Source organism: Callithrix jacchus, chromosome 1 (assembly GCF_049354715.1).
Source record: "Callithrix jacchus isolate 240 chromosome 1, calJac240_pri, whole genome shotgun sequence".
Taxonomy (NCBI): domain Eukaryota; kingdom Metazoa; phylum Chordata; class Mammalia; order Primates; family Cebidae; genus Callithrix; species Callithrix jacchus.
In genome coordinates, this window is record NC_133502.1 from 173,607,976 (window position 1) to 173,631,596 (window position 23,621).

At 38.9% G+C, this 23,621-nt stretch overlaps 1 protein-coding gene across 10 annotated transcripts in view; it reads right to left on the reverse strand.

The window, feature by feature from the left end:
* The window catches only part of SCAI (suppressor of cancer cell invasion), a 201,738-nt gene that overhangs the window by 67,657 nt on the left and 110,460 nt on the right, over positions 1 to 23,621 (reverse strand). For all 10 annotated transcript variants that reach the window (XR_013518820.1, XM_035257363.3, XM_078327014.1 and 7 more), the window contains 3 exons: positions 5,122 to 5,217; positions 4,277 to 4,363; positions 2,651 to 2,749 (listed from right to left, as the gene is read on the reverse strand). Coding sequence is in view for 9 of the 10 variants with exons in the window: in XM_035257363.3 (XP_035113254.1) it covers positions 2,651 to 2,749; positions 4,277 to 4,363; positions 5,122 to 5,217 (282 nt within the window). In the remaining variant the exon portion in view is untranslated. The remainder of the gene's footprint in view (positions 1 to 2,650; positions 2,750 to 4,276; positions 4,364 to 5,121; positions 5,218 to 23,621) is intronic.

Here is a 23,621-nt window from a genome sequence, read left to right on the forward strand (position 1 = left end):
ACCCTCACTGGAAGGGTCCATATCAAGCCCTCTTTATCATCAGCACCATTACAAAGTGCTAAAGCCTTCAATTTACATTCATATTTCCCACTGAAAAAAACTTAATACTGTCACCCCTTATGTTGACATCAACACAAAAGGAGTTTATTTTCCTTTCCTGCCATTGTAATGATTATAATTTTATTACTCAGTTTCCCCCTCTACCTCTTCTGAAGTTACGCATTCTCCTTATACTCTTTAAAATTATTTTTCTAAAAATAGTAACAAGCAAATGACGTATTCTATGTTCTTTTGAACAATAAATGACATGTTGACATGTCATCAACATCAACATAAGTGGTGACAGTATTGTTTTTTCCAATACGAATGTGAAATTGAACTTCTTATTAAGTTTTTTTAAGCTCTTAACAAACTTCTAAACTCCAGAATTCCAGCCTTGTCCAACCTGCTACACTCGCTACTTTAAGACACCAACTCTTTAACTACACATTGGCTGAGGAAACTCTGTTCTTCCAGGTGGCTAACTGTAACATCTCCCCACAGCCTCCAGGGTATTGAGAATCTTCACCTTCTCCATATACAACCAATTAATCTTTGGCCATCTGCAAAAGAACTGAGGTGTGCAGCTTCTAGGAGGAGTGGCTGAATGGTAATATATTCTCTCCTAAGTAGGATGGGCCCATGGAATGAAATGTTCTGAGAGTGGTCTATGCTTAGTGACAGACACTAACCTTGAGATTGCTGGAACAAACTACTTATTCCTTCTGGTCTCGACATAATCCTTAGCTGCAGAGACAGTGCAGAGAGAACTTGTTCCTTTTGAGGAGTGAAGACTTTTGCCTTTTAAATGAACTGTGAAATTGTGGAATACCTCCTTACTTGGTTTCTGTCCTGGCTGTTGATTTTAGCAGCTGTTGCTGATTGCAATCTTGACTGGCACTCTTACCCTATGTGAACTAAGAAACAACCTACCCACTGAACAAAGCCCCTGCTAAGCACATACATGCTAAGCATGTACCCCAGATTGTCCTTTAATTCTAATTTACTGACACAAAGCAAGAGTTTTTGTCATCCTGATTCCAAGTAATCCTACTTCTAAATAATACGCCCTGCTCTAGGAGATGGGATTCAAATTTGGAAAACGATTCAAATTTGATGTTTGTTATTAAGGCATACAATTATGGCAATACATCGAACTGTTGGGTATTAAGATTAAAGACAATTTTTCCCTTTGTCAAATTAGAAAATGGAGAAAAGTAAATTATACAAGGTGTTTTGCTATTGCTTAAAATAGTTCTCAGCTTATATGTATTCTTAATGCTGATAAAATGTTACATAGCTCTTTTGCATTTTTTAAGATATAATTTATCTCGCCAAGAATTACGACAAATAGTATAGCATGAATTTTTTTTTTTTAATTAGGGTTGGAGGAAATATATCTGTAGTGAAAATACGTGAAGCAAACTATAGAACGACCTAAGGGAAAAGTAAATGATGGAACTTCTGATGTAAGGGGATGACAGAAAGATATGGAAAATGTACACTCCATCATCGACACCCCTACATATGCCATGCAAACGCCCCTAGACAAGTCTGACCAAGACATGCAAGGGAATTAAGGAGATTCACAGGAGTGGGGCTTTCCCCAAAATGTCACTGTTTAGCTGGAAAGCTTACAACAGTCATCCACAAAGTGTCCTCGAGAAAAACATGTCAAAAGTGTTTTCTTCCATTGCTAAGAGAATATAATTTTTTCACTATATAAAAACTGTGAGTTCTGTTGCTGGGGGTATAAAGAATATTCAGACCTTCTGTGCCTGAACTTTCTCACCCAACAATTCCCAGAATGCTAGCAAGAAAGATTCTCCAGCAGACCTCTGATTTCTTCCACAATTCCATACTCATCTGGAACTAATAAAATCACAATCCAGGCCAGGTGCGGTGGCTCATGCCTATAATCTCAGCACTTTGGGAGGCTGAGGTGGGTGGATCACCTGAGGTCAAGCGTTGGCGATCAGCCTGGCCAACAAGGTGAAACCTCATCTCTACTAAGAAATACAAAAAAATTAGCCAGGTATGGTGTCACACACCTGTAATCCCAGCTACTTGAGATGCTGAGGCAGAAGAATTGCTTGAAACCAGGAGGCAGAAGTTGCAGTGAGCCAAGACTGCACCACTCCACTCCAGCCTGGGCAACAAAGCGACACTCTGTCTCCAAAAGAAAAAGAAAAAAAAAAAGAAAAGAAAATTCAAATAGCATTAGCAGGCTATTCCCTGATCGTACATGACAGCTGTCACCAGACTTTTGAAGAGATATGAATTAAGATTACAGAGGCTAAAGAATAAATGTTAGTAACTAAGCTTCGTTTTGGAGTCATTTCTTTTCTATTAAATCTATGTGAAGCCAATCTCCTGTAAAACAATAACCCAGCTCTCCTTAGGCATTGACTCTGTTACAACATCTTTGATATTTATTGCATAGGTAACATACACTTCTCTATGCTTTCAAAGGGCTACTACACGGCAGGCACTCCATAAAGCCTGGTAAATGATTACAAGTTATAAACAAATGTATGCTTTTCTGCACAATTTCCATGCAGAGTAAAGACAGTTCTATCCTCACCTTTCTAAAAGCGTAGCAGATACATACCTGTCCTCTTTATTGACTTGAGAATAGTATGATCTCTGTCTGATTGCAGAATAGAAGGAAAAAGCCTCATTCAGATAGCTGGTTTCCGATGTGCGTAAGCTATGAGAAAAAATATATTTTTAAATATGACAGTGTCAGAGACTCTTCACCATGATAAATACTTCTTCTATCTTCACCATGATAAATACTTCTTCTATATTACTGTATTCCTCTATGTCTGGGAGCGAGTGGAAATGACTGTCCTAAATTTGAATCAGCAAGGCAATCATCATATCACCCTTAAAATGTATAAAAAATAATAATAAAATTTTTTGAAAAATGTCCTCACTGAATGCAAGCATTTTTTTATGCCAACCCATATTATACATTATCCTCATTCTTTGAAGGGACTCTCCAAACAGCATTCCATCAGTGAAATCCTTCTCTCCCAGGACCAGGCCAATTCACTTCCTCAAATCCATACAGTCCTTTGGCCCATTTCTTTATTTTTTTGTTTTTTTCTTACAGAACTGAGGAATGCACTAATCCATATTCATCTTCAGGGGATGTTAATAAATTATGTTTTACAAGAGACTTTTTAAGAAAATATTTCTACCCAAGAAAACATTTCTAGTTTTACAAGGGACTTTAAGAAAATATTCTACCCAATAAAGTAATTTTAATGGTGGGAATTTGGGATGGTATGCCAAAATAGAGAAATGAAAGAAGTTTTATTGCTTTTTCTCTTCTTTTTTTAAAAAATTTTTTATTTTTTGAGACAGAGTTTCACTCTTGGTACCCAGGCTGGAATGTCAATGGCATGATCTCGGCTCACTGTAACCTCCGCCCGCCAGGTTCAAGCAATTCTCCTGCCTCAGCCTCCCAAGTAGCTGGGATTATAGGCACCAGTCACCACACCCAGCTATTTTTTTTGTATTTTTAGTAGCGAAGGGGTTTTACCATGTTGGCCAGGCTTGTCTCAAACTCCTAACCTCAAGTGATCCACCTGCCTCAGCCCCCAAAGTGCTAGGATTACAGACGTGAGCCACCATGCCTGGTTGTTTTATTGCCTTTTAGATTAAAAATTGTCCAAGCCTTTTTCATTGTATACCTGCTATCATGTCAGGCTAATTAGTTTTAGATTCCTAAAAGGACCTCTCTTGCTTTCTGAACTCAGGGGTGGGACTATGTAGATGTTATTGCTCTAAGGATATAATAAAAATACCTTTATTTATCTCATGTAACCTTTCAAACATATCCTGAAAGTATAAGTTTTTTAAAGTTTCCTTCTGAAAATTATTCATTCATACATACAAATTATAATGCTGCATAGTATTAAAACAAGTGAAGCTGTAAGAATAATAAATCCTTTAGTATTAATCATTTATCTAAGACCAAGATCAAATTTTTAAGTTATAAATGAGTCTGACCAAATGAAGTATTTGGAAGGCATGCCTTTAAAACAAATAGAACTTTAATTATGGAAGGTTATTGCACGACATTGTCTTGATCAATCTGGTCCAAACTACTAGGGTTTCATTTGTAACTCACCATTTTCACACCCAGCAATGAGTATACTCTATATATTTCCATATGCTGTGTTTTAATCAGACAACACTTCATTCTTTCCATGTGTAATTTACTCACTAATAATGGTAGTATAGCTGCCCAATCTTGGAAGCAATTTCTCCTATTTGCCAGCGCTTCAAGCCATATCGATTATCCAAGACTTGTCTAGTTTATATAGGATAAAAGAAAATAGAAATAAGAGTCTGTACATTCCAAAAATAATCAAATCTGTAAATTCAATAGGATAAAATACCATTCAACTCAGCAAAGCTAATACATTTTTCATGAGATTTCAATGTAGTCATTCCATTAAATTCAAAAGGCATTTATTAAATGTCTATTTATAAGTTGAAATATAAAAAGAAACTACTTTGGCCAGTAAACATGTATTTTAGAATGAAATAATAAATCATCCTTCGTACACTCTAGCTTATCTGAACCATTCCACATATAATATTGTCTTTAAAAAAAATCAAACAAGAACATTATTTTTCTTTTTTTTTTGAGATGGAGTCTGGCTCTGTTGCCCAGGCTGGAGTGCAGTGGTGCAATCTCAGCTCACTGCACTGGCTAATTTTTGTGTATTTGGTAGAGATAAGATTTACCATGCTGCCAGGCTGGTCTCAAACTCCTGAGCTCAAGCAATCCCCCCACCTTGGCCTACCAAAGTGCTGGGATTACAGGCATAAGCCACCATGCCTGGTCATACATTTTAAAATCTTAAATAAATGGAAAGAAATAAATTTGTTTTCATTTGGGTTATGAAGATGAAATATGGAATTTTAAAAGCACCAAGATTTATCTTTGCTTTGGTGAAAAAAAAGAAAAAGCACCAAGATAAAAACCACTGAAGTAGTAAAGATAAAACCTGTGACTAATAGAAAGCAGGCCTTCACTCTTCTTTAACTATAAAATTCATTTACCTATGCTGCTGCTGGAACTTCCAGAGTTTGGTGTAAACATCAAAAGTTCTTCCAAAATAGGACTGCCACTGCTTCTGTCCATATTGTGGCAAATCTCTGTAATAATAAATGAGTATGTATTAATTTTAAACTTCTTATGCTATTTGAAAATTAAGTCTTGTGATGGTACAACTCAGATAGATGTAAAATACTTGCATTCAGACTTTCTTTTAAAATCAAAGTTACACTGTGGAGCAGAAATAATTCTACAACTAGGGTCCAGGACATGTTATTTTCCTGTTCTCCTCCCTAGTTCTGATAGGTTGTTCTTAGTGTTCTTTGCAGATGCCTCTCCCATGAGGTTTCTAGCACTCTCTTACCTCACCCTGGGTGATCTTATTCACACTCACTTATATACTGACAACTTTCAAATGTTTACCTTCAGCTAAGAACTCAGCTGAATGTTTGAAAAACACTGCTTTAGAAAATATACCTAGAACTGGATATGCAGATGGTATTACTGTTCTACACTATTCTATCCCCTCCCTATAAGGGAGCTATATATCCCTGTCTTTGAACGGGGTAACTTATAGTACAGTCTTTGAGAGACAAATACTCCCTACCATACAAACACTGGGCCTGGCCATATTAACTTACTTTGGCCAATGATATATAATTGTTAAGTTATTTATATCGTATCTTAGGAGAAGATTAAGAGCACTGAGTGGTTCAGCATTTTCAGTTTTCCCTCTGACCTAAGACAAAGAGCGCTGTTCTTCAGCCTAGAACACTGAGTAAGGCACATTTAACAGAGGGGCAAAACCACAGACAACTTGTAGCTAACATGGGAGCTAGAAATAAATCTCTACTGTAGGAAGGCACTATAATTTGAGGGTTGCTACAGCAGCCTTACTTAGGAAAAGCTAGTCCAGAAATTGGTAACAGGAGTCAATTATTGCCATAACAAATATGGAACATATGTGACACTTGCAATTGCGACTGAGTAGCAAGTCTGGAAATAACGATCTATATAATACAGTCATAACACTGTATTTGCCTGAGAAAACCTAGAAAGTAGATAATATGATTAATCAACTGGTTGATTTATGCAAAGAAGCTGGGAAACAGTATGTTGCTAGCCTTGGATGCTATTGGCTACACTTAAAATACTACAAGGAAAAGATGAACTCAGAAAAGAATTAATTGCATTAAAAGAATGCAAGCGGAGTTGAAAAGAAAGACAAAATTCACAAATTCAAGAACTTACAAGATTGAAAGATACAACAATTACTAATATTTAACTATAAAAGATATAATTGAGAAATGCTATCCATAACGGCCTCATCTTCCAGGGCAAAACTTCTTTTTTTTTTTTGAGACGGAGTCTCACTCTGTCACCAGGCTGGAGTACAGTGGCTTGATCTTGGCTTACTGCAACCTCTGCCTCCTGGGTTCAAGTAATTCTCCAACCTCAGCCTCCCGAGTAGCTAGGATTATAGGCATGCACCACCACGCCCAGCTAATTTTTGTATTTTTAGTAGAGACAGGGTTTCACCATGTTGGCCAGGATGGTCTCAATCTCCTGACCTCGTGATCTACCCACCTCAGCCTCCCAAAGTGCTGGGATTACAGGTTTAAGCCACCACACCCGGCCTCCAGGGCAAAACTACTTTATTAAAGCCTGTGAATAGATGAAGACGGCCCCAAGTACCATTTTTCAGTAGGACAAAATAAATTTAGGAAAGGAATTTAAGAATTTGGCTGTCTTGCAGAAACCCGAAAACTCAAGCTACCTCTAATATAGTCCAGAAGATAGACATGTCTCAAAGAATTAGGGGTATGGCTATTGGTACATGGAGCTAACTTGAATCAAATTATTATTATTTTTTTAAATTGCATTTTAGGTTTTGGGGTACATGTGAACAACATGCAGGATTGTTGCATAGGTACACACATGGCAGTGTGATTTGCTGCCTTCCTCCCCATCACCTATATCTAGCATTTCTCCCCATGCTATTTCTCCCCAACTCCCCACCCCCCTCAAATTATAGAGTCAACTACATTTCACAAGATTTGTTCTATCGAAGTTATCTTTTTAAAAAATAAAGGAGCAATAAATTCATTGACTACAGTGTGGATAATTTCTTATCCTAGTTTATGACTTGCCATCTCTTTTTCTTCATTGCGTTTTTATTATGAGTAGTTTTCAAATGTATGGATCTTTATTTGCATGGTTAGTGCCTTTTCTGTATTCTTAAAGAAATGCATCCACCAAATAGTATTATCTTCTGCAAGATTTAAAGTTTTGATCTTCAAATTTAACATATGAATATAAATTTTAAACTCAGCTGCCAACTTACACACACACACACACACACACGCCTTAATGGGTTCTAGTGGTAACTGAATAAACCTAGAAATCAATTTGGAAAATTTGTATTTTTTCTAATTTTGTCAATAGCATTTCTTTCCATTTATGGTAAAAACACTATCATTAAATACATTTATAACTTTTTCCATAAAAGTCTTATATTTCTTGGTTCATATTACTGTACGGTCTCATATTTTCCTAGTTTTTGTGAAAGGTATCTCTACTTTTTAAGTTCTATCTTTTATTTTATCATTTCATTTCATTTTATTTTATTTTATTGAGACAGAAGCTCATTCTATCACCCACGCTGGAGTGCAGTGGTACGATCTCGGCTCACTGAAACCTCTGCCTCCTGGGTTCAAGCGACTCTCCCACATCAGTCTTCTGAGTAGCTGGGATTACAGGTGCCCGCCACCACACCCAACTAATTTTTGTATTTTTAGTAGAGATGGCGTTTCACTAAGTTGGTCAGGCTGGTCTCAAACTCCTGACCTCATGATCTGCCCACCTTGGCCTCCCAAAGTGCTGAGATTACAAGTGTGAGCCACAGCTCCTGGCCTTATTTTTTTTATGACGGAAAATTTCAAACATATACAAAAGTAGAGCAAACAGTACAATGACACCTAGGTGCTACCAACAGATTCAAAGATTATCAATTGCCAAGTAAATACATGTTTTTGTTTCTGGGCCCCCTACTCCTTTCCTTAAGTTTATCTGTCTACCTTTGTGCTAACTCCACTCTGTCTAAATCAATACTGCTATAACCACCAAGAGCACTATTTTCAATTAAGAAGTACAGGCTGTATTTATATTGATCCCTATAACTAAAATGTCTACAAAAATACTTAAAACAGAGAAAACACTCAAATGTTTAGTAGTAAAATGAAACATGTTTTAAATATAAATTTCCTTACTTAAGCTTAACTTTCCTCAATTATACAAGAAAATCTATTATTTAGTTCACATAACTAAATAAGCTGAATGTTCTTGGTAAACTATACAACCTTACAGAAATTTGAGGTGAGGCAAGAGACCGAGGTGGGTGGATCACCTGAGGCCAGGAGTTCAAGACCAGCCTGACCAACATGGTGAGACTCCATCTCTATTAAAAATACAAAAATTAGCCAGGCATGGTGGTGCACACTTGTAGTCCCAGCTGCTGGGGAGGGTGAGGTGGGAAGATCACTTGAACCCGAGAGGTGGTGGAGTGCAGGCTAAAGAGCAGTGGTGCAAGTCCAGTGGTACAATGTCAGCTCGCTGCAACCTTCACCTCCCAGGTTCAAGTGATTCTCCTGCCTCAGCCTCCTGAATAGCTGGGACTACAGGCGCACACCATCACTCCCGGCTGATTTTTGTATTCTTTAAGTAGAGATGGGTTTTCGTCATGTTGGTGAGGCTAGTCTCGAACTGCTGGCCTCAGGTGATCCACCCACCTCGGTCTCTCAAAAAGTGCTGGGATTACAGGTGTGAGCCACTGTGTCCAGCCTGTGGGTAGCTTTTCTTTTGCACCATTGGGGTATCTTGCTATTGGAGTTACCTACCTTGCTGTTAGGCAAGGTATACTGTGAAGACACTCAATGGAAGGAGGAAACCTGATCACTAATATTCTTCTTCTTTGTTTTGTTTTTGTTTTTGTTTTGAGATGGAGTCTCATTCTGTTGCCCAAGCTGGAGTGCAGTGGTGCAATCTTGACTCACTGCAACCTCCACCTCCCAGGTTCAAGTGATTCTCCTGCCTCAGTCTCCTAAGTAGTTGCGATTACAAGTGCCCACCACCACACCCAGTTTATTTTTGTATTTTTTTTTTAAAGTGGAGATGGGGTTTTACCATGTTGGCCAGGCTGGTCTTGAACTCCTGAACTCAGGTGATCCACCGGCCTCAGCCTCCCAAAGTGCTGGGATTATAGGTATGAGCCACTGTGCCTGGCCTACTAATACTATTCTATCAAGTGCTAAGAATTATGAAGGCCATAGAAAGTAATATGAAAAGTGATCTCTTCAATTAATAGGATTATTGGTTGTAATAGACAGAAAAGATGATCACATATGTATAAAAAACTACAAAGTACTAAATTACATGACACTGAATAAAAGTAGTAACAAGTTTAGAAAATGTACACGTTGGCTACTCAGGAGGCTGAGGCAGAAAGACTGCTTGAGACCAGGGGTTTAAATTCAGCCTGAACAACATACCAAGACTCTATCTCAAAAATTAATTCATTAATTAATTAAAACAAAAAATGTTTAAGGTACATATTGGAAGGCTTAAGTAGCCGGGAAATGCTTCATAAAAAGAAAGATTTGGATAGGCAAAGAGAAAGAAGAGATTATCAGAGACAGAGATAAAATATGTAAGAGAAGCAATGACAATTATAAGTTAATAACATTTTATAGCACAAGTAGGAAAATAGCCTGAATTGAATAAATGATGTATTTTGGGAACTAGGAGAAAATAAAGTACAACAGGTAGGCTGGAGTCAGTTTACAGAGTTCAAGAGCATAAAGTTTTTCTGGCCTTTTACGTAGGTTTATTTCCTGCATTTAAAAAGTAAAGATAATAACTGCTAATGGGTACAGGCTTCTTTTGGGGATAATGAATGTTCTAAAATTGACTGTAGTGATGACTGCACATAATCTATGAGGATACTAAAAGCACGGAGTTGTATACTTCCAAAAAAGTAACTTGCAAGATTTTTGATTATCCCAATAAAGATGTTCTTTTTTAAAAAAGTAATATAATTCAAAAAGCAATACATGATGGACTGAGCATATAATTTTATCTTCTCTCTCAAGGCTCCCTACAGAAATAAAAAGAGAGGGAGGCAATCAGTAGATGAGAGATTTCAAGAAACTTCTGAAAGAACAATACTTGATGAAGAAATATTATTATTAGAAGAAATATCAATATTATTATTTCCCACCAATCACAATCCTAGCAGGAAATAAATGACACATCAAGTGGGTCACTGAGAAGAGTCTAACAAAGAGGCTACAAAGGTGTGAACAGAGTCAAGGGAAACCAAGGAACACTCGAAGGACCATTGGCTAAGTTACTACCCCTTGCCTGGTGCAGCAGGGGGAGAGGGCAGTTCCCAAAACTTAAGGGAGGGAGCTGATGAGATACACATCTGTGCTCACTCTATTCCTGCCCTCCAACTCCTGCTGATCCCTTCCATTGGTAGAACCCAGTGGAAGGCAGAGAGCAAAGATACCAATTGGAGCAGCTTATAAAGGTTAGTCTCCCAGGGTAGGAGAAGACACAAAAGGTAAAAAGTAGATCTGGAAAGGCAAACTGAAAATGTCCAGCCTAGTGACTTCCACACAACAGAGTGAAGAAAGCTGGAACCTAGAAAACATGTGAAAGGAACTACATGTGAAAGGACTCAACCCAGAGAGGTTACAAAAGAAAAACAGGGTGAGGTACAGCAGCTCACACCTCTAGTCCTAGCAGGGACTTTGGGAGGTCTAGGGAGGCAGGCAGCTTGAGCCCAGGAGTTGGAGACCAGCCTGGGCAACATAGCAAAACACCATCTCTTAAAAAAAAAAAAATTAGCCAGGCGTAGTGGCACACACCAGTTACATTTCCAGCTACTCAGGAGGCTGAGGTGGGAAGACTGACCAAGGCTGAATATTAAGTCTGTAGTGAGCTGTGCTCATGGCACTGTACTCCAGCATGGGCAACATAGTAAGACCCTGTCTCAAAAATATATATATAGTGTATAAAAGAGTGATCCATTTGAATTTGAACCTAAGAATGAATTCCTTTGAGATATACACTGGAACTATAGAGAAGGAAAGATCATTTCTCAATTCCTGGCTTTGCTATGTATGATATTTACATAGTTCTATGTCAAAATGTTTATTATTCATTTTCAACTTTTAGAATCCATGTGTAGATCAAACACAAAATATTTAACTATGATTATGGAATGGCAAATAAATTTTACGTTCTGTGAAATAAAAACATGAAGTTATAACCGACCAAAACCGAGCATGAGAAAGGAAGAAAGGCTGGGTGTGGTGGCTCAGGCTTGTAATCCCAGCATTTTGGGAGGCTGAGATGGGAGGATTGCTTGAACCCAGGAATTCAAGACCAGCCAGGGCAACAAAGTGAGACCCCTGTCTCTAGCAAAAATAAAAAAAATTAGCCTGGTGTGATGGCATGCACCTGTGGTTCCAACTACTCAGGAGGCTGAGGCAAGAGAATCACTTGAGTCCAGGAAATCAGGGCTGCAATAAACTGTGATCACACCACTGCGTTCCAGCCTGGGCAACAGAGTGAGACTATAACTTTAAACACACACACACACACACACACACACACACACACACACAAAGAAAAAACAGAAAAGATGATGGAACTAGTGGGAATGAAAATTTACCTTACAAAATGGAATGAAAGGGATATCATCAATATAATGTATGGGTTAAGGGACTGGGTTTTGAAGTCAGACTGGCTTGGTACCACTAATTGTCTATGCAATCTTACATACTGTAAACTTTATTTATAAAATAAATTTTTTTTATAAAATGGGAATAATAATAATAATAGAGCCTATACCATAGGTTTGATGACAAGAGTTAGTGAGTTAATACAGATAAGGAGCTAAGAACAATATATAGCACTTAGTAAAAACACAAAAAAGTCAGACAATACTATCATCTATGACCAGCATTTTAAAAGTGTGCTGCCAATAGTTGACAATATGATTTAATAGAATGAATAATGGGCCAGGCATAGTGACTCAAGCCTGCAATCCTGGCATTTTGGAAGGTCAAGGCAGGGGGATCATTTGAAGCCAGGAGTTTGCAACCAGCCTGGGCAACAAAGTGAGATCTCATCTCTACAAAAAAATTTTAAAATCACCCAACCAGCAGCTCTTGGTGGTTGAGGTAGGATGACTGCTTCAGCCAAGGAAGTTGGGGCTGCAATGAGTCATCATTGCACCACTGCACTCCAGCTTGGGCAACAAAGGGAGTATCTGTCTTAAAAATAAATAAATAAAATAAAATGAATAATGGGAAAACTGAGATTAGTGGTAATGTAAATTCAGAGGGTATGGTGAGGATTAGACAGTATATGCGAATTATCTGAAAACAGGCCTGGCATATAGTAAGCACTCATAAATGTTAGTTGCTATTACTATTCTCATTAGGGCTACTACTTCTATGCAGCAGGGAAAAGAGTAGCTTTTAGGAAAATGAAATCTTCATTTATTGTGGCAGGATATCAAAGGAAAATGTATAAATTGATAAACCAACAAAGAGTGATAAAAGTATATTAGCTTGAGAAATGGAAGTAAACACCAGGAAAACTAAAATTAGAAATAGACAAAAGTGATTGCAGGCCAGGCATGGTGGCTCACACCTGTAATCCCAGAACTTTGGGAGGCCAAGGCGGGCAGATTACGAGTCAGGAGATTGAAAACAACCTGGCAAACATGATGAAATACCATCTCTACTAAAAATACAAAAATTAGCTAGGTGTGGTGGCACGTGCCTGTAATCCCAACTACTTGGGAGGCTGAGGCAGGAGAATCACTTGAACCAGGAAGTCAGAGGTTGCAGTGAGCCAAGACAGCGCCACTGAACTCCAGCCTGACGACAGAGCAAGACTCCATCTCCAAAAAAAAAAAAAAAAAAGTGATTGCCTTTGAAAAATGAGGACTCTAGGTGAGAGGGATGTTTTAGAGAATACTACTTCATAGTGTAAGCCGTTTTACAGTATTTCACCTTGTAAAACCCATGTTTTTTAAATTATGAGGTCATAGTTTCATTTATTTTTTGAATTGGTAATTTATACACATAGTATAAAATTGAAAGAGCACAAAAGTAAGTCTTCTCTACTTCTATTCCAAGTGACCTAGATCTTCATTCTGACAAAGTCCTCATTTATTTACTTACAAGCATATAATTTTGCATGTATACACAGATATGTTATTTTAAAAAGGAAGTTTTAAATAAATACATTAAGAAAAAAGTAGCCGGGCATGATGGCTCATGCCTGTTATCTCAACACTTTGGGAAGCTAAGGCGGGAGGATCACTTGAACCCAGAAGTTCAAGGCCAGCCTGGGCAACAAGGAGAGACCTTGTCTCTTCAAAACATTTTTTAAAAAATTAGCCAGGCAGGTCAGGCACAGTAGCTTATGCCTGTAACCCCAGCACTTTGGGAGGCTGAGGCAGGCAGATCACCTGGTCAGGTGTTTGAGACCAGCCTGGCCAACATGGTGAAACCCTGTCTCTAATAAAAATGTAAAAAAATAGCTAGGTATGGTGGAGGGTACCTGTAATCCCAACTATTCGGGAGACTGAGGCAGGAGAATTACTTGAACCTGGGAGGTGGAGGTTGCACTGAGCCAGGATCGCGCTACTGCACTCCAGCCTGGGCGACAGATTGAAACTCCATCTCAGATTAAAAAAAAAAAAAAAGGGCCAGGTGCGGTGGCTCACACCTGTAATCCCAGCACTTTGGGAGGCTGAGGTGGGTGGATCATGAGGTCAAGAGATCAAGACCATCCTGGTCAACATGGTGAAACCCCATCTCTACTAAAAAAAAAAAAAAAAAAAATACAAAAAATTAGCTGGACATGGTGGCGCGTGCCTGTAATCCCAGCTACTCGGGAGGCTGAGGCAGGAGAATTGCCTGAACCCAGGAGGCAGAGGTTGCAGTGAGCCGAGATTGCGCCATTGCACTCCAGCCTGGGTAACAAGAGCGAAACTCCGTCTCAAAAAAAAAAAAAAAAAAAGAATATCTTGTGCCCATTTTTGGGGCCATCAAAACAAGAAATAACAGGTCAGTGCAGTGGCTGATGCCTGTAATCCAAGCACTTTGAGAGGCGATCACTTGAGTCCAGGAGTCCAAGACCGCCTAAGCAACATGGCAAAAACCCTGTCTCAACAAAAAATACACAAATTAGCCAGGCATGGGTGGCACAGGCCTGTAGTGCTAACTACTTGGGGGGCTGAGGTGGGAGGATCAACTGAGCCTAGGAGGTCAAGGCTGCAGTGAACCATAATTGTGTCACTGCAGTCCAACAAGACCCTACCTCAAAAAAGGTTTCAAATGAAACTGTTTCCTTTAAAAGTTATCATTGAGAAAGCCACAAAACAAGGCCTATCATTGTGGCTAGGTCAAACTGCTATGTTTTATTAAAATGTTTTTCTTGAGATAAACTGGGTACAGTGCACATTGGTAGTTCACCAAGCCTGTAATATCATGACATCTAATTTATGATTTCCTTTTTAGCTGCTATTTCTTGGCCAGCAGCTGTGTGTCTCCAAATAATCTTTCCCCAAAACCAGCATGTTTTCTGAATATGTCCTCTTGATCTGCTTACCTAGATGTTTTCCAAATGCTATAAAATGTTTTTCTGATTTCATCTAAACTTTTCCTATTGCAACTTTTCTGATTTCTCCATCAAAAAGATCGGTAATTCTTCAGCTGTAACATCTTCATTCTCTTGACTTCATATTTGTCATTTTTCTGAGGATACTGAGAGATCATCTCCAGTTCTTCCTGAACATCAGTAACTCAATGTTTTGAAGTATTAACAGTATCAGTCTGCGGTCCCATCACCCCAAGGCGTGGCATCTTTTCTAAGTAGTATCAGTTCTTCTCTGTTGTCTTTGATGTGAATTTCAATCCTGATACTCCATTTTTGCTTTCCTGTACGTCTTTCTTGCTTTATTTATCCACAGCCTGTTCTCTCCTTATAGTTTTATGTTCTTTCACAGACGCCATGATCTGTGGCATTTTACTGCAGAAGACAATCTTCTGAAAGTTTCTTCTACTTTCTGCTATAGATAATTTTCTGAGCCTTGAGAAAATGTTTTCATTCCCTTGTAGGTGTGTGTGTGTGTGTGCATGTGTATGAAGGAGAAAGGAGAGTGTTTTTTTGTTTTTGGAAGAAGTCCACTTGAGGATTTCACTCATCCTTCCTAGAACAAGGTATAATCTACCCATGCTCTGTGTCTGTTAACTCTTCCTGGAGTATGTCTCTTGGGGAAGGGAGAGGGTAAATCAAATCTCTTTCTCAGATCTACACACGGACTGAAGCTCCTAGCACAATTAGTTGACCAGGTTTATATCTAGTGTCCGTTGAGCTGGATAAAGGTGGGACCTTCACATATCCTGCAATTTGGTTCTGACATTCTGAAACAATGGATATATAAAAACCAGAGCACCAGAAAATTCTTCATGTCCGTCCTAATGTTTTTTTTGTTGTTGTTTTTGTTTTTGACACAGAGTCTTGCTCTGTCACAAGGCTGGAGTGCAGTGATCTCAGCTCACTGCAACCTCCACCTCCCAGGTTCAAGCGATTCTCCTGCCTCAGCCTCCCAAGTAGCTGGGACTACAAGCGTGTGCCACCATGCCCAGCTAATTTTTATATTTTTCATAAAGACGGGGCTTCACCATGTTGGCCAGGATGGTCTCGATCTCTCGACCTCATGATCAGCCTGCCTTGGCCTCCCAAAGTACTGGGATTACAGGTGTGAGCCACCACACCTGGCCAACTATTCTTTACTCATGGGTTTCATAGCTCTCAGTACGTGTACTGACATATTTTGACAGTCAGTATACATACTGTGACAGTGAACAATATTTCTTCCCTCCCCCTTACATTCTGCTTACTTTTTATAAATAGCAATCTGGGTATCTCATTAAGCAGTAAAAATGCAGAAGGGCAGGTGCTGATTTTACCACTGGAGACTCTATCAATTAGCTTTTACTGCACAACAGGCCACTTCAAAATTCAGAAGCTTAAAACAAAAACCATTTATTAGCTAATCATTTTGTGAGCAGGCAATTAGAGCTGAGTTCAGCTGGACAGTTCTATCAGTCTTAGTCAGATCTCACTCATGCAACTCACACAGCTAATGTTCTATGGCCTCTCTCATATGTCCAGGACTAGCTTGGGTTTGTTTATATGGGGTTGGTTACAAGGTTATAAGAGTAGCAGAAGAGACGGCAAGCTCTAATGTGAATTTTTCTTTTCTTTTTCTTAGCAATTAATTCATGAATTTTTCTTTTCAAATATTTGGATCATGTTTGCTACTGTCTCTCTGGCCAAAGCAAATCTATTAGCCCAGCCCAGGGGCAGTGTGGGAAGGAACCAGTAACAAGCATGGATACAGGGAAGGGAATCATTTTACAATATTATGAAGATCTTATGTTTCTTTCCTTTTTAATTATGAAAATAATACAAGTCTCTTAGAAAACAAAAATACTGTATATAAAGAAAAGTAAACAAAAATGCTCTCTTGCTTCTCCTTTCAACTTTAGTCCCCACAAACAACCACCAAAAAGAATGATTTTGGCGGGGTGCTGTGGCTCACACCTATAATCCCAGCACTTTTGGAGGCTGAGGTGGGAGGATCACTTGAGTCCAGAAGTTCGAGACTAGCCTGGGCAACACAGAGGAGCCCGTCTCTATAAAAAAAAAAAAAAAAACAAACAGTAAATCCCCAACCACCCCCCCCCCCACCCACATACACCAATAAATTAGCCAAGTGTGGTGGCAGGCACCTGTGTTCTCAGCTACTTGGGTGGCTGAGGTGAGAGGACTGCCCTGGAAGCTGAGGCTTCAGCAAGCCATAATCACACCACTGCACTCCAGACTGGGTGAATGAGAAAGACTTTGTCTCAAGAAACAAACAAAAAAGAATGATTTATTTCTCTTTTTCCATTATGTTACACCAAAGGGATCAAATATACATAACATCCTGCAACATGTCTTTTTAACTTAAGAACATATCATGTTTATTTAATACATAGAGAACTGTATCAATATTTACTGTGTACAAAGTAGCATATAATGAACCAACTCTTTTAACCAATATCTTCCTGATGAACATTTATATTCTTTCTAGTCTTTCTCTGTTTTGTTTATTATTATTATTATTATTATATTATTGAGACAGAGTCTTGCTCTGTAGCCCAGACTGGAGTGCAGTGGCTCACTGCAACCTCTGCCTCCTGGTTTTGAGTGATTCTCCTGCCTCAGCCTCCTGAGTAGCTGGGATTACAGGTGCGCACCACTGTGTCCAGCTAATTTTTTTTTTTTTTTGTATTTTTAATAGAGATGGGGTTTCACCACATTGGCCAGGCTGGTCTCGAATTACAGACCTCAAGTGATCCGCCCATCTTAGCCTCTCAAAGTGCTAGGATTACAGGCGTGAGCCACTGTGCCTGGCCTCCCTTATTTTAAAAAAAAAATGCTGTAGCAAATATCTTCATACTAATAAATTTGAATAGCTACATAATATGAATGAAAGGTAAATTTCTTTATGTGGAAGTGAGGAGTGAAAAATAATCTGCATTTTTGAGTCAGATGTTAAGATAATAAGTAAGAAAGCAAAAGGTTCTCCTACCTAAAATTTTCAGGCACAATAGCAAAAATTAGCAAGTTTAAAACTGCATATTAAAAATCCATTTCCATTTTCCTTCTAAGCTGAAATTAACTTCAGATTACAGAAATAGGTTAACCATAGATATTAGATTCCCACATTTATTACAAGTTTTCATCTTTTTTTTTTTTTTTTTGAGATGGAGTTTCAGTCTTGTTGCCCAGGCTGGAGGGAGTGCAATGGCGCCTCAGCTCACTGCAACCTCCGCCTCCCGGGTTCAAGCAATCCTCCTGCCTCAGCTTCCTGAGTAGCTGGGATTACAGGTGTGCGACACCACACCCAGCTAATTTTTGTATTTTCAGTAGAGGCAGGGTTTCTCCATGTTGCTCAGCTGGTCTTGAACTCCTGAACTCATGTGATCTGCCCGCCTCGGCCTCCCAAAGTGCTGGGATTACAGGTGAGCCACCTTGCCAGGTAGTTTTGAGAGGTTACATTAGGAAGACCTAATCAGATATTTTTAAATGTAAGTTGCTGCTAGAAACTAAATTTAAGACTCCTATGAAGCAGCTGGTGTTATAAAGAAAGTATTTTTAGGTACAAGCATTTGTCCTCAACATCAACTTTGTGACAACTGACAATTATTGTGTTTCATTAAGGATACTATCTAAAGTCTTAGGCAATTTTTCAAGTAAGCATTTGCCTGCAAGTTTCTCTGAGTTTCCAAAACTGACAAAATTAATAAATCTCAGTAATACATCTTGTTAAGGGAGAAAACAGTGTTTTATTTCAGGTGTTAAGTAGAAAGGGTTATAAAGGAAGGGGTCTTTGTATGCAGGCCAAAAATACACAAAAAGTGATCTAAAATGCTATACTAGGGCTACTAAAAGTAAGTTGTAATATATAAATATTGTCCGATTTACAGCTGTGAACAATGTTGGCTAACTTCTATACTATTTTCCTCAAAAAAATGGAAAACATCTACTATTCCAGTCTAAATAAGTTATAAAGACACCAGTTTCTTTTTCAAAATAGGGTTTAAATTTTTAAAAATCTTCCCATAGGAAAACTCCTATGATTACCCTTTTTCTTTTCTTTTTTAGATATGGGGTTTCACCATGTTGGACAGGATGGTCTTGATCTCCTGACCTCATGATTCGCCCTCCTCAGCCTCCCAAAGTGCTGGGATTTCAGGCATGAGCCACCACACCCAGCCTATGATCATCCTTTTTCTAACGAGAAATGTCATAGAAGTTAACATACCAACCACTATAATATGATCAGCATCTAAAATTAACTAAGGTACTCTATAAAGAGTTTCAAAAAAACCCTATACTACTCAGAGCTTGACTCTGATTTTAAACTTTGAATATATCATTTGGTCACTATTACTGTCAGCAAAGATGGGAAATTAATGGTCATAGAATTAAATTAAATGGGGCTCTGTGAATTACCTATAATTTAAATGACCTTATATTTCACATTTTGCAAAGGCACCTATTTTATAAATTGGCTAATCATATTATTTTCTCCAAGATTTTAGAGAAAAGTAAAAGTATGACACTAATCTTTCTTTTTTTTAAATCCTCAGTTCTATCAATAGAACTCAGGAGACTATGGTAGGAAGAAATGCAGTGCAAATAATTAAAACTGATTAACAGGGATGTTTCAAAGGTAATGTTGAGATCTCAAAATCAGAAAATCTCTCTAAATTTTCTTTAAATCCCCCATCCTTACTAACCTAAATTAGCTAAGATCATTGATCCCTATGTATACCTACAATCCAAGTCCAAGGGCAACTTAAGTGCTCCTTTTTTTTTAAATTTTTTTAAATTTATTAATATTATTTTTTTTCAGTGTTCCTTTTATCAGTCCTCTCTATGGCATTACACTGGCCACCACTTTCTCACCATCTCATAACTCTTTTTTCTGTCCTTACAATCTCTTCCATTAACTTCTCTTTCCTTAGTTAAGTCCCTAAACGCTTGGCTTCCCCGGGGTACGTGTGTGTACACGTACACACACACACACACACACACAAATAAACATGCATACTGGAAGTTATTTAGGAATCATGGCCAGTAAGCTGTAGAGCTATGATTCAAATTCAAACCTTCTACCTCTTAATCCAATGCTCTCTCTTTTCTACCATATGGAACAACCACCTAGATTTTGTACACAAATAAAGTTCTTAGTTCTTTTCTGAGAGCACATTCTGCTCCCTGGCTTTTTTTTTTTTTTTTTTTTGTCTTTTGAGACAGAGTTTCACTTCACCCAGGCTAGAGTATAGTGATATGATCTTGGCTCACTGCAACCTCCACCTCCCAGGTTCAAGCAATTCTCATGCCTCAGCTTCCCAAGTAGCTGGGATTACAGGCATGTGCCACCACACCCAGCTAACTGTTTTGTATTTTCAGTGGAGATGAGGTTTCGCCATGTTGGATAGGCTGGTCTCAAACTCCTGATGTCAAGTGATCCACCCACTTTGGCTTCCCAAAGTGGTGGTATTACAGGTGTGAGCCACCATGCCGGGTCCGCTCCCTGGCTCTTAGGATGCTGCTGACCTCCAACAAAGCTGGGGTCAAAGGAAAAGGAATAAGCCAACTTCTCTGAATTAGGTTTTCAGTCAAAGAACACACTGCCCCACTCACACATTGTTGTTTAAACAGAGAGGACCATATTACAGGGACATCTTTGTTCCAGTCCGTGTTTCTGTGTTTATGTGTATATGGGACCAAACTGCATTTGAGACTTGCAAAGCCCAATTGGACATTACCTCGTTTAGCACCAGTATTTGCTTTACCCCTTGGTAGACCCAGTGGTTTTGGGGGGGGCTTTTTTGTTTTTAAAGCCCTAGGCTGGTGTGCAATGACATGATCATAGCTCACTGCTGCCTCAAACTCCTGGGCTCAAGCAATTCTCCCACCTCAGCCTCCTGAGTAGCTGGGACTACAGGTGCCTACTACCACACTCAACTAATATGTTTTTTGAGACAATGTCTCACTCTGTTGTCCAGGCTGAAGTAAAGTGGTGTGATTTCCACTCATTGCAACCTCTCCCTCCCAGGTTCAAATGATTCTTGCGCCTCAGTCTCTCAAGTAGCTGGGATTATGATGGCGGGGGCAGCCCATCTGGAGCAGCTGCTGCAGATATGCCAACTGCAGTGGGGGAGTTGTGGCCAGGGCTGCATGCTCCGCAAAACGGATGGAGGCCAGGAACAGGGGGGAGCCAGGCCACCTACTGAGTTGGAGGGACAGAAGCCCGGTGCTCCTGGGCACAACTGCACCTGCCCAGCTGCAGCTTTGGACCCAGGCTTCCCTGTGTTCTCAGGATCTTAAGAAGCTCCCTGCAACCACAGGCTTGAAGTGGGGCAGGTGTTTCCAGGCACCAGCATCATGCAAGGCTGCAGCTGGATTACATGTACCGCCTTGGCCTCCCTAAGTACTAGAATTACAGGTGTGAGTCACTGTGTGTGGCCTGCCTCTATTCTTAAAGTCAAACATTTATCTGTGTTTGGAATCCTTACTCCTAAATTGAGGAACAACTTCTCAGAAGTAGCCCTTTCCAAATTATAATCTATCACATTAACATAGGCTATTACTTTATCTGGCAAAGCTTTGTTTTTCTCATCTATAGAACCAAGATAATAGACACTGATGACACTGTTTTGAGGATTTAATGAATTCTTCGGGGTTCTTAACATATCTTTTTAATTGTCTCTCTATACTCCTGAAGAATCCTTAAAAGTAACCACTATTGAGGTGGTTAAAGGGAACACTTTTACACTGCTGGTGGGAATGTAAACTAGTACAACCACTATAACAAACAGTGTGGAGATTCCTTAAATAACTAAAAATAGAACTGCCATTTGATCCAGCAATCCCTCTGGGTAGATACCCAGAGGAAAAGAAGTCATTATACAAAAAGGATAACTTGCACACAGAGTTATAAAAGCACAATTTGCAACTGCAAAAATATGGAACCAGCCCAAATGCCCATCAATCAACAAGTGGATAAAGAAATTGTTTTATATATATAAAACATATATATATATATATATATGTGTGTGTGTGTATGATGGAATACTACTCAGCCATAAAAAGGAATGAAATAATGGCATCTGCAGCAACCTGGATGGAATCGGAGACCATCATTCTAAGTTAAGTAATTCAGGAATGGAAAATCAAACATCATATGTTCTCAGCCATGTGTGGAAGCTAAGTTATTTTATTGTTTAATATTTTAGTACAGCATTTAAATAGCTAATTTTCTAGATTCTGGGGAAATGGTGACAGCATAGAACTGAATCTACTCAGATATCTTCCCAAAACAGAACAAACAGATAATAATGCAAAAACCCACTGATAATATTTTCAATAAAACCAAGGGTTATGGGCTGAATTGTTATCCCCAAAACTTGTATGTTGAAGCTCTAACTCCCAGTTTCTCAGAATTTCACTGGATCTGGAGATAGGGTTTTTAAAGAGGTAATTAAATTTTTTTAAAGCCTTTAGGAAAGGTTTTTAATACAATATAAGTTGTGTTCTTAGAATAAGACATTAGCACAAACAGAGAAATGCCAGGGCACAAATGCATGCAAAGATGACCATGTGAGGGCACAGGAAGAAGGCAGCCATCTGCAACCCAAGGAGAGAGGTCTCAGAAGAAACTGAACCTGCTGACACCTTGATCTTGGACTTCCAGCCTCCCAAACTGTGAGAAAATGCACTTCTGTGGTTTAAGCTTCTCAATCTATGGCATCTTGTTATGGCAGCCATAGCAAACTAATACAGTAATATGCTAACCATCAAACCCCAAAATACAGGTGGTTGGAGAAAAATTACCAACAGCCAAAAGAACTGCATGCTATTAGCATCTATGTTGGAGGAGACAAAGGAAGCAAAACTGGGATATCTGATGGATCAGTGAAGAAGACAACCCCAAAATAGCCAATGTACATTCACCAGAAAGCACAGTGGGCCATTATGAGAACAGAAACTAAAACTGGGAGGAATTTTGCCTGAGCAAACTGCCACACATGGCTACCGAGCACTTCAATGTAGTTAATCTTAACTGAAATGTATGTAAGTGTAAAAATATTCACTGTTCCAAAGACTTAGTATAAAAAACAATGTAAAATATCTCATCACTAATTTTTCTGTATTGATTTATGACTAAGTAGAATATTTTTGATTTATTGATCAAATATTAAAATTAATTTCACTTATTTCTTTTTAGTTTTTAATGTGGCTAGAAAATTAAAAATAACATTTTTGGCTTATATTAAATTTCTGTTAGTCAATGATTTTCTTTTTATTTATTTGTTTTGAGACAGTATTTTGCTCTTGTTGCCCAGGCTGGGGTGCAATGGTGCAATATGGGCTCACCACCACCTCTGCCACCCAAGTTCAAGCGATTCTCCTGCCTCAGCCTCCCAAGTAGCTGGGATTACAGGCGTGTGCCATGACATCCAACTAATTCTGTATTTTTATTTATTTATTTTTTTTTCAGACAGAGTTTCACTCTTGTTACTCAGGCTGGAGTGCAATGGTGGATCTCGGCTCACCGCAACCTCTGCCTCCTGGGTTCAAGCAATTCTCCTGCCTCAGCCTCCTGAGTAGCTGGGATTACAGGCACGCGCCACCATGCCCAGCTAATTTTTTTTTTTTTTTTTTTTTTAGTAGAGACAGGGTTTCACCATGTTGACCAGGATGGTCTCGATATCTTGACCTCGTGATCCACCTGCCTAGGCGGGTGGGATTACAGGCTTGAGCCACCGTGCCCGGCCTCTAATTCTGTATTTTT